The sequence below is a fragment of the Dromaius novaehollandiae genome, chromosome 6 (genome assembly GCF_036370855.1).
Source record: "Dromaius novaehollandiae isolate bDroNov1 chromosome 6, bDroNov1.hap1, whole genome shotgun sequence".
Taxonomy (NCBI): domain Eukaryota; kingdom Metazoa; phylum Chordata; class Aves; order Casuariiformes; family Dromaiidae; genus Dromaius; species Dromaius novaehollandiae.
Window position 1 is genome coordinate 31369507 of NC_088103.1, and position 12563 is coordinate 31382069.

A 12563-nucleotide genomic window follows, 5' to 3' on the forward strand; every position below is an offset into this window, starting at 1 on the left:
AGCTGCGCAGCAGGGAGGAAGAGACCAGACAGTCAAAGGGATGAACTAGAGACTATTCAAAACAGACAGAGCTCCACACTGTTGAAGGATTACTGTCCCTGATCAGGGTTGTGTTCCCCTCTTCATAGCGTAACACTTCCCAAATGCCTCAGAAATGTCTTTGCTCACAGATGCTTTACCACAAAAACAGCAGTCAAAGCTTCAAATTCACGGTGGAGAGCTGACATGTGAAAAGACAAATCAAAAGAAGAGGACTTCCACAGATTGAGTTTAAAGAAGACCTATTTTTTTTTTTTTAAATAGTAGGTACCTACACCCCTGCCATGTTTCTCTCCAAGAAAATCCCTCCTCCTGCAGTTTGTGTCCCTAGAGGCTCTAAGGGCTGCAACAGAGAAAGACGGACTTTCTCTGCTGCGCACACAGATGGGCCCCCGTGTCCGGAGGAGGCGATCGACGGCTCGCAAGGGGAAGAACAATCTCCCACTGCACTGGAGACTGAACTTAGCTGCACAGTAGGGCGCTCAAATGTATTTCTCATCACTTCTGGCATATCCAAACTCTCTAGAGGAAGAAAGACATGACAGAAAGCTTTAAATATAGCAGGAAAGTAGAGGGGAAAAAACCCCTAAGAGCAGCAGCAAAAGTTTATGACAAGAAAGAGGAAAGTGAAAGAAAATAGGGGATGAAAAAGCATCAGGAACTGAAATTGTGTCTCAGAAGAAAGAAGGATGCAGGAATTGTGATGAACAACAGAGTCTGGTTAAAATACTTTCCAAAGGAAAAAAAAATATATGCATTTCCCAACCTAGAGTCATGAGGAAATTTTTATTTAACCCTCAAAGCAGGTATTTAACTTAGCAGACGTTCGGATTCCATTGCACTTGCTTATGTTTTGGTTAACAGGTAAGTGGAATTTTCCCTTATTTAGGTATCTGTCTCACATGCAAGTCCAGATCTAATTCACAGCTATTAGCTCTTTCTACAACTCAAAAAAAAAAAAAAAAAAAAAAAAAGAAGTCTGAAGTGCTGGAAAATATCTGACTAAAATTTTTAGCAAAACAGTCTGTAGCACGTTTTAAGTCTGCTTCCTAAGTATCTATTTTGACACTTAGCAGAGCAAGCTGAAGACAACCATTCAGCATGCATAAGGCCTCAGGTCCACTGCACTTAAATCATTAACATTGCTCATTACCTCTACTTGTTTTAATGCTGAGATATAAAACATTTAATCTATATTATCACTGGTGATTACTGCACCAAAAAACAAGCAAAGTTTTAATCCAGCACCTCTTCCTGGAAATTTTTTCATGCTCTAAAATGAACTTTTTCATAAGAGAAATTTTTAAATAAGAAAGTTTTTCTCACCACACAGAAAATTTGACTAAAAATATGGAAAAGTCACATGGCTGATTAATGCCTATAACTACATAATGGTGACATTTCGCTTTATGCCAAAAAGATTATATTTAAACCTCACTTGTTGAGAAAATGATTTTTTCCTTCAGTGTTAGTAAAAGCATTTATCAGGTCTTCTTTTTCATGGTTGATACCAGAACTGTACAACCATAATTTTAGCAAAGTATCCAAACAATGCCAACAGTTAAAGATTTCATGAACATGATGCTGGGATATTTTAAACAGCCAAAGCAAACAAAGACTTTCATTATTCTTTACTTAAGGAGTACTATTCTGGGAATAGACAACTTTTCTTTCCTGCAAGTGTTATTTCCCCAGTGTTCAAGTGTCATTGTTTGGCTACATGGGTTTTCACCTCTCTTATGCTTGACTGGGTATGAATGATCAACATGAAACAAATGTGCGTATGCCAGGATCCTGTTAACCCTTCCCATGTGAAAGCCACAGCATCTGAATCACAGAGAAACATTTAAAAGCATTAGAGATGGGACACACCTGATTGGAATGAAATTGGTTAGAGAAATAAAGGATCTCCACTCAAACTTGAAGTGAAAAATATTTATTTATGGCATGCAAAACTATAAAAATGCTAAGAAAACCCTCACAAGATACATTGCAGTAGCAAGACACAGCAAGCAAGTATTTTTAGTAATGCCTACTAGCAGTAAAGCACACAACATTAAGAAGCAGTTTTGGGATATTAGAAAAATATTGTCCACTGGAGAAGTACTATTGACAGGTAAGAAAAACCATCTATTCTCCAGAGTAGACAAGGTTGATCTTCAGCCGGATGGGACTTGTATTGCACTCTAAATAACAAGAAATACTTAAGAGAGATGCTAGAGATACTAGTCTAAAAGCTCTGTTTGCAGTAATCATGCTTATATATTACAGAAAACTGATACAAGAGCAGCACTGTAAATCTTATGAGGTGTTATCCATTTAGCCCAGAGGATGGAAAATACATTCTTAGGGCTCCGCACTCATTTTGTCCCTTTGCAGCAAGTGAGCAGACTCAATTATTAGTTTCTTAAATTCAAACATTTTCAGGTATTTGTTAAAACTGTGGCATTCAGAAATGAAAGGGAACTTGAAAGGGTAAGCAGAAATCAGCTGTAAAATTTGGAACCAAAGGATAGCACCGTATGGGTTTATTTTTGCAATTGTCAGGACGTAAGACAGAGGCAGAAACAGCTGTTTCAGAAACCTGAGGAATAAAATCTGGCTTCCAGAGGAGGAGAGAGTTGAAAAGCTTCTAAAAATAAAAACAAAAAATACAATAGAAAACCCCAACCCTTTCACTAAGGAGAAGGCTCACAAACAAGAAAGCCCTCCATACCATTCAGCAACTATTGAAAATGAATGACTCTCCCTTAGCATCTCCTCTGGAAAACAAACAAACGAACAATATAGATTTGCAGGCTAGAAGCTCTGCATTTCAGGGAACAGACAGTCATTTTGTTTGGTATGAAAGCTAAAGGTCTTGCTCACAGAAGCTGATATACCGAAATGCTTTTCTTTCTCTACCCAAGTTAGGGGGAAAAAAAAAATCTCTCCTAGATTACTTGAGACATAGGATTTTAACAACTTCTAAAGAGCATAATATTTTTATGTGGCAGGACCTGAATATTTGCTGGGATTACTAAAAAAAGAAAATAGAGCATGAGTCTATAAAACCTTTTTTCTACTGAAAACACAGCTTTATAAGCCTCTGGTTTCTTGGACATCAGCTGCCCTGCTGTCTTCATTTCAGAGCATATTTGCTACTCTGCTTTTCAGATAGCTGGAACAGCAGTTACCTTTTCTTAATTCACTGTGATCGGCCAACAGACTAGGCAGGAGCAGGATAACCTCACTTCGATTAGAGCCTACCTGTCTGGAAGAATGAAGTTCTGTGCAGGCTGTAGATCATTTTGTTTTAAATTGATGATAAAATGTCTGAAGAAAAGAAGCATTTTAACATTCAGAAGAATGGCAGACTAATCTGAAAACATATGTTCTGTATGCCAATTTCAACTGCTTTTGCTGGAAAAGCAACCAGAACAGTCCCTATGGCTTTTAAATCTTGGGAGAAATTTGGGAAGTCGTAATTCTGAGAAAGCTTAATTTCTTGAAAGCATCCTCATGTACCCAGACAGACTTAAAACCTGGTCCTGGTGGTCCAGTGAGGACAGAATATAGGTCTTAATTCAATAGACTTTTTCCTAAAGCAGTACGCCTTCTCAATGCACTCAATTCATGTTCTTAAGTGGTGGCAGCTTATTTATCCCACGTACTTCTCCAGTTAACAGAGCCTGAAGTAAGTCCACTTCCATATTCAGACAAGTGATGCTGAAGTATAGTATCTATATTCCTTGGAGGAAAAAAAAGCAGCTGCATGGCTTTATAGTCATCCGATAGCTAGAATTATTTCAGTCACCCTCTCCCTGACAACTTGCATGCAATTAATTTTAGGTTTATACACTTCTGCATAAAAATATAAAATATCCTTCCAGGAAAGGAGATTCATGGCATAACACAGATGAAAGACTGCAGATAGAGCTGTTTCTGTCACTTGAATGCTAAGACATAACAAGCTTCCTCACAAGAAATCAATGGCTGAAAATGGCACGATCCTTGTTAGAAATACAAGCACATCTACAAAATAAAGCAGGTTCATGGAAGTCCAGAGGAACAAATGATGTCGCAGAAGTAGACAATTTTGGAATGATTTTGGAGCTCATGATCCCCTTTCACTCCCTTCTGAAGCATGTAGGGTTGCATAGTCCAGAGCAGGAGAGAGAGGAAAAAGGAAAAAAATGCTTACAACAAAAGGATCTTTTCCTAGAGTCTGAAGAAGAAACCTACAGGATTTAAAAACTAAATAAAGAAATAAATATGCATTCAATGAGTAACTCCCTGAGAGAACAAAACCATGCCATGAGGTATGTATCCATATTTACTATCCTCCTGCATTATGAATTTTATAAGCACACATGATATTTAGAGGAGAAGAGAGGGAAAGAGAAAAAGGCAGTAAGAACAGTCTCTTTAATGTGGCATCCATTTCTCAGCTATAATGAATCACAGGCTCCTTACGCAGTTGACTGTCATTGATTACTGCTCCAGTGGAGGTGTCGGAGCAGGGTGAAAACAGGGAAGGATACAGACTGAAAATAACCCTAGAGGCCACTGCATTGGATGACTGAAAGACAAGCTGTTAGGCAAGGAGAACAGGCAGAGCTGTCAGTAGAGACAGCTGAGGAAAAGTCTTCACCATCATTTCTGGAAATGAAGTGTGCACTGGATGCTTGTGCTGCTCATTCTTTCCAAGGCACAGCACAGCTAGAGAAGCATCAACTGTCCTGCATTTTCAGCCAGCAGTTCTCCTATTACATGGATTGTTTACATCTCTTCAAGTGTGGCACAAGAGAAAACCATCTAGTGAGAGACCAAATTTGTCCACCCTGAGAATCTGTAATCTGAGCAGAGAAGAGACCACACTACACTACCTATCACTGAATTCTAGTAGACAAAAAAAAGGTAGTCAACTTTCCCTCTTCTTATTTGGCTACTTATAGAGATGAAATGCTTGAGACATATCCATCATATTGTGCACATATTTGAATTTGATCATGAAATATACATAGCACACACAGAAGCAGTAATTTCAGAACACAGGATAGATACAGCATATGTACAATTCTCAAAATCCTAAATGCATATGTAGATTAAAAAAAGTGGAATCTTTTCCCCTCCTGAAGCAGATGGGATACTGCCATTGATTTCAACAAGGTCAAGTTTACACCCAGGAACTCTACAATTTTCATAAGCACCTGGGAGGCCTACTGCAAAGTACTGAACTTCATGTACTGACAGCAACATAGAGACTCAAAAATCTACATATGCTTTGGTAATGTATTCTTACAAATGTAATTAACTATTAATTATGCTGCACTAACACACTAGTGAGTGAGCTCCCGTACACTTTGTTAAAAAATTAAAATGAATGTTGATTTTGCAATAGGAGAAATTTCACTGTAGCATTTTACCTTTGAAGAGAAAAAAGGGTCACCATATTTCCAATGTGAACGCGAAAGCGTGCAGACTAGCAGAACTCTGTTCTGCAGCACACTAACTTGCTGGGGGCAGGGGAAGCAATCACACAGTATTCAAGTCATTTCCTCTCCACATAAGTGACTACAGCAACTATATAATGAAGACTTTATTTTTACTACCTGCTCATTACTTTTGATTTCTGACCCTCTGCCTCCACAAAGATTATCTTCATTATTGTTTGCGCTCATCACACCGTTGTTTAATTCTGGAGAACTAATTAGGTTTGATCCATATCTGTTCCCACTGGGTTTTGTTGTTAACACTGCATCCATCTTGTTAAAATGTATTAAAGAATTTTCATTTGGCCCATGAGAAGTTTCAGTACAGTCTTCCAGTGCCATGTAATTGTCTAGCATTTTTGTTCCAGCAATTGATTGATTAGCGCTTTTTAGCATACCAGCCATATTTGGCATTTCAGAGGTAGCATCAGAACAGTCTTCTTTGTGATCAGATGAAAGAAAACCTGTATTTTTACCATTAATAAGTGACATGTGCTCTTCTAGGTTCATGCCAGACACCTGCGTACACACACAAGGAGCTTCTAAATGAAGATCATTAACCTGGTGATTCTTTGGTTCTACTCTTGGTGGATTACTAATAGCAAATGAATTAAGATTTCCCTTTGAAAAAGCAACCTCATTATTATTGTCTAGAGGTAGTGGTTCTTGTGTAAGCAAGTGATTTTTCCTAGCTAGCAGTCCACTGTTGGTTACAGATGTAAAAAAGGGGTTTGTATCTGAAGCTTCAAGTGGTAGCTTTGGAAAGGTTTTAATTTTTCTCAGACAGCCTTTCTTAAAAATGCCAACTCTCTCCATGTCAATAACGCATGATTTTATATCCAAAGCAACACTAGCAAAACTGTCATTATATACTGCATGTTTATCCTCCTCTTTGCTCTTTTTAACTTGAGTTGCAAGTTGAGAATGTTGAGCTTTGTCATTATCCAGATCAATTTGCATTTCCGCTAATCCACTTTCTCTGCCAGTCACCATAGTAACTGCTGAAGAGTCCTTGTGACAGGTAGCTGGCACATCTTCCACTGCAGAGGAATCACCTGCTATGTTGTTTTTCTCATCTGAGTATAATTTAGATCCCAAACTTCTTTGACACACTCTTCCCTTCCACATGTTATCACAGCCATCTAGATGCAAAAAACAGATGCTTATATTAAGAATATATTAAAACCTTCTCCTCTTTCCTAGCAAGTCTCTATAGCTCTTTTTCTGTCACTACTAAGTATCTTCCTTATGTTACAAAGAGTGAGTGGACTACTTTTAATCATAAAGGGGACACTATACAGAGAGTCAAAATAAGTTAAAAGTTTATTCAAAATATATTATGTTCATTGAGAGTTTGGTGTTGTCTGCTCCTCCCCCCCAACCCAAACCCACAAATATTTAATGACTTTTGGATATCCAGAAAATACCCTCTGACAGGAGAGTACACAAACATAGCATTTTAAAAATCGTTAGATATTTCAGAAGGTCTAAAAATTCTAAAGTAAATACATTTTAAGCTTACCTTGAGAAGCACCAAATGATTCAATTGAAAGAACCCTTCTTCCAACAGCAGATAGACTTCGACAAATATTACTTGGTGAAGCAATCTTCAGTTTTTCTTCACATAATGACAAAATGCTCTAGAGAAAATTAGTGTTAAATACTTATTTAATGCTGAATAAAGTTAGGAATTTTGACTAAACTGAATCATGTTCACTCACACAATACAGCTGAATTTATAAATAAGATGCTACATTAAACGTCTCTTGTTCACTGTACGTTCACTGTACTATTTCTATTATGTAGCTGAATTCTTTTCTTATTTTTACCACGGGCTGTCATGAAATTAATTCAGTTCAAGTTCTAGCCTGCAGTTAGGAAATACTAAAACAACCAATGAAAATTAATCATCTTAAATATTATCCTTAATAAATAATGTACTGGAAATGTAAAAAGCTAGAGCGTGGATTATGTTTTAAACAGACAGCGATTCACTTTAATCCAGCGACATAGGCAGTATGATGAATATTTTTATTGCCAATATCACAATAAAAGCAAATTCTGGAAAACAGAATTACCAGGTCACAAGAAACAGTATATGAGCATCTCTAATCTGTAGCCTGGGCATCATCTGATAAGCACTGGTGTCAACTGAGTGTTAGCTACAGACACTCATACATTTAAAAACTGTCAGGATGGGCAGGAAGTAGAAGAGGGCTCTCTTTCCAGATGCATCCCACTGCTTCCTTGGCGACTGTTCCTAGGCAAACACTGACAAGACCTCACGCAGCTCTGAGAAGCTGCTCTTATGTCCCCATTAAAGCCACTCAACCATTCTTCTGCTATTGTGAGTGGAAGAAAGAAAATGGCTCTGCTGGTTCACATATCAGACTGAGCAAAGACAGGAAAAAGGGATCCAGCTGTGATGGAGCCTGCAAAACACTTGCAAAGTTCTAGTGAAACGCTTGCAAAGCTCTGTGTTTTTCCTCCATAGGCACCCCCCCCACACACACACACACCTCCAAGAAAGCACCTGAAAGAAAAGGCAGGCAAAAAGAACAGATAATCATAAAGCAACATTTATATGCTACCCCCATCCAGTTTTGACCCACACCATTTCTGGGCTGATGTGAGCAGTCAGGAATAACTTTCAGGAACTGCAAACCAACTGAAGATAGTAAGAGGCGCTACACAATCCCTTTCCTGACTATGCTGGAAAGGGCATGATGAGAAATACAGGAGCTGATCATGCAGGCTCCATGCCGGGAATGGTACCCAGCCTAGCTGATCTTCAGCCAGGGAACCAAAATTATTTCTATTTGCTTTATAGCAAATGAGTGCTGCAAAAGAAGAATGAACAGATTCTTTCTGCAAAGCACTGATTGCAGATGCTAGACCATTTATAATATATACTATCAGCTCAGAAGGGGGGAAAAAAAAGAAAAGGAAGAAAGGATTAAGATACCACTATTCTGAAGTAGAAGTAGTAGTACTGAGGCCAAAAATGTCACATTTGGACAACTGTTATTCTCCAGCTATAGTCTAAAAGCCTGTAATATTACAGTGATGTACTTTCACACATCCATGTTGAATAACACAGACTATGGTGATCAACATTCAGAATGCAAGTTCCTTCAATATATCGTTTTTCAAAATCTACCTATCTTCAAATACTTTTAAAAATGGTAGGCAAAATAAGAGGCTAAATGGAGTAAAACACAAAAATAATTAAGAAATCTAATCAAGCATTACTCAAGTTTTATATATTTACAGAAGAACTAGTTAATAATAGTGCCTTGAGCATGCCAAGGAGTAGCGGGATCCTGGAGCATGGCTCCTCCCATCCCCTTCTTGAATGCAATCTAAGCATCATTTGAGCCACTAGACATTTTTTATTTTCATGGCATAATGCCTTCTGTGCTTACTTCTAATGTCTCCCCCTCTTCCTCCCTCTCCTTTTTCTCCCTCTCCTAAATATTAAACAGGAAGAATTGGCTAATGAGACAAATCAGATCCACAAGAGTATTTACACAATCTTCTTAAAGACTGAATTACCATAAAATATTTACATCTGCTTTTCAGGTTGCATTGCCATTAGATTAGGAAGTCACAGGAGTTTCTGCTGAGTGAGGGAAAACTTCAGTCCTGTTCCAAAATTGGAGCAGGTTACATATATAGAGCATCCTTCTCTACTAATGAGCACACATCCACAAACTTTGTCATTTCTGTAAAAGAAAACACTTAAAATTATGGAGGGCTGTTTTACCTCAATATCAGGCCTATCTTCAGGATTCTCTTCTTGCATTTGTTCGAGGAGAGCGTGCAGATCTTGTCCAAACTCTGATTCTGTCTCAGGTTCTACTACGTATTCAATTGCTGCTTTCAAGGTTGCACCCAAAGAATAGACGTGTGCCTGCATAAAGTTTAAAAGAGACATTCAATATTTTTACCAACTCTCTCACGCACTCTCTCGCTCTCTAAAACCCCAAGAGCGCAAGGGACATAGCTCACATTACAAACTTACCAAGTAACAGTTCATTGGAAAGGTAGTTTAAATTAAACAGAATAGGATGAACAAAATAGGATTTTAGTTCTGCTTTGGGACTTCTAGATTAAGAGAAAGGTTAGAACAAAAAAAAAGAAAAAAAACCACTATGTAATCTGACCTGAAAAAAAAAAAGATCAAAACTTGAAATTATTGCTTTTCAAAAAAATAGCCTCAAGCTCTTCACCATTTTACAACTTCACTATTAAGCAGAAAAGGTAACCGAAGACTTTTTTGTTCTGTCAAGAATCTCAGAAGAACTCTGGCAGAAATTGTTACGATTTATATTTTGATCTAGCAGACAAAATACAGTAAGACTAGTAAGATTCACTCTTTCTTCTATTTTACTACATAAGCTACTGTAATAAACTTAGTACCAGTAGCCCTAATGAACCACACATATACACTATTGAAAGATTGGCGAGACTTTTGTTGCAAGACGAGAAAGGACTATATTGGCACAAGGATATGAAAACATGAAGCCTGAACAACAGAAAACTCTAACAAGATGATGGGAAGAGGGTTATTTCTTTAGACTTAATTCATTGCTACCCCATTCATAACTATTTCAGCTGCAGGAAAATGAACTCTACTCTGGACTAACAGAACTACTCACAAAAATATACAACCCCTGTTAACAGAAGTTTAGTGGATGGTGATCTCAGAGTTTGTACAAGGCAATTTGCTGTAGAACTAACTAGGTATAAACTGATACCTTCTAAGGCTGCTCAAGACTGAAGACTAGTAATTGCCCAAGATTCTAGATGCATATTTTATTATATTGTAGAATAAATTTAAACTAAAATTCCCCCCCTCCCTCCACCAAGAGCTTAGGAAGATCTTTTTTTCATAACTTTTTTTCTTTTTCGCTGTTCAAAACTTTATGAAACAGTCTGCAAAGGGAAGTGTACAACTTATTCCTTTACTTTGATATTAGATAGACTCTGTTTCTCTTTGATATCAAACTGTTTCAGGGAATAAAGTCATTTTACATTTCTTGATAGACAAAATAACACAAAGCTGAACATAAAGCCAAAAAAGAACAAGGAAATACAAAGCCAAATGCTTTAAATTTTAATACAGTTTTACTTGAATTTTGTACAAATGGGACATTATACTGCAGTAATTTAATATACTCAATAAAATATTAGTGAGTTATTCCATGTATTTTATATGATCTGTAACACATGGCATCTGTTCTACAAAATGGCTTTATTAAAAAAAGAATTAATTATACCTCTAAGAATTGGAGGAAAAAATCCATAAGGCACATATTTGGATATTTAAATTTAATAATTTCAGTAGTATGTCCTGAAACTCACTAAAATGCACTTCCACTATACAGAGTGAGCAATGTCAGCATACCAGATGAACCAAGACCATATTTTGTTGGGACACCTTAGAATAACCCATTTCAGCCTCTCCATACTACTACCACCAACTTCAGAAATGGATATTTCTTTATTAGGAAAATTTCCTTTTATACTCCAACAACCACTATGTAGCTGATACCTTTAAAAATATCACCAGTGAAGTTTGGTAACATACCGCTCTCATGCTCTTACATCATATGGCAAAAGCAGACGACACTTTACATTTGTGCTCTATCAGCAAATCCTGCACCTGCATTTATTCAGGAGAGAATTCTATTTACAGAAATGTTAAGGTTTACAAAGGCAGAATAACAGCTAGGAAGAGGAAAAAAAAGAATCTATTAATTCATCCTTAACAACTCCCCGCAACACTACCACCACCACCACCTAAAACTCAGCCTTCAGAAACAGATAAGGACATGCCAAGTATTATGACATTAACAACTCACATCAACTGACAGGCTATATCTGAGCCCTGAATTAGAATAATACAGCTTACTCCAAATCTTCAACTTTCTTGAAACAGTTCTGTTTTCCCATCTTGGCATTTAGCACACAAAATACTTCTGGAAAGGCCAGAAAACTAAAATACGGGTGGAAGTTTCTTGTTCCTGCCTCCTCTTTTTGCTCAATTCAAAAGTGGAATTTCACAGACTTCTGTAGGCACCACTTTTGATATCTTATCACTTGGACATTACCTGTATGTTTAAGTCTCTCCAAAAGATGTGCAGTTCCTCAGGATCTGATTTCATTTACAGAGTGTAGTGTCTATTCTAGATACATAATGCAAAAGATTAAATAAGAGATTATCTAGACTTCTTTCAGTGAGGAAGATAAAGTATATTTGGTTATAATCTCATTATCTACAACTCAAATACCAACTCCAAAAGCAGGACAGAAAGATAAGCAACACTACTCTGAGGGAACAAAGAAAACAAAGATGGGAGCACCGGTTAATCTTCTCTTTTGGCAAATTTTCTTCATCCTTATGAAGATGGATGGGGACATTACAGGGAGCAGGACTAGCAAGGCCAACATGACATTATCTCATCCCTCTTCTTCACAATTTCTGTTCACAGTGGGGTAAAACTTGTACCCCTAGTCTGTCTTTAAGAGCATGAGGAAGTGTCTTTTAGATGCAACAAGACCGACTTCCACTCCCTTTTGCGGTCCTGCTTTAAAGTTCACCACATCTCTCTCTGTACAAGGGATACGCCAGTCTTCTTATAATGAAGAAAGAAGGGATTTTTTTTCTTGCATAGAAAGTTCTTGGGTTGAGATATCTCCTTCTTCTGACATCCAGAAAATCCAGTTTTGAAGATGGCTATTTTGGTTACCATAGCTTAGAATGAGTTTCCCAAGTCAAAACACGTATCTGGGTACTTTGATATTTCATGCCAATCAAGTAATAAGATGTCCAACCATCTGGGTCTAGAAATTTTTAATTCTCAGTCAGAAAAAGAAAATGGTGTCACACCAAGGGACATCTGGATTTACAGCATCCCAATGTATTTTGCTTCCCTAGTTTAACCAGGGCTATCTATGTATCTCTAGGGATCTTTCCTTTATACTCCAAATGAGAAGATAGGGTGCATGTTATATCTAAAATTTTGCTTATTTTGCTACAGATAA

At 37.4% G+C, this 12563-nt stretch overlaps 1 protein-coding gene across 1 annotated transcript in view; it reads right to left on the reverse strand.

Annotated features, from left to right (window-relative positions):
- LOC135328725 (kinase non-catalytic C-lobe domain-containing protein 1-like) overlaps window positions 1-12563 on the reverse strand; it is a 65798-nt gene that overhangs the window by 31939 nt on the left and 21296 nt on the right. The window contains exons 4-6 of the mRNA XM_064514071.1: window positions 9280-9426; window positions 7036-7153; window positions 5634-6655 (exon numbers count right to left, since the gene is read on the reverse strand). Of these exons, the coding sequence (XP_064370141.1) occupies window positions 5634-6655; window positions 7036-7153; window positions 9280-9426 (1287 nt within the window). The remainder of the gene's footprint in view (window positions 1-5633; window positions 6656-7035; window positions 7154-9279; window positions 9427-12563) is intronic.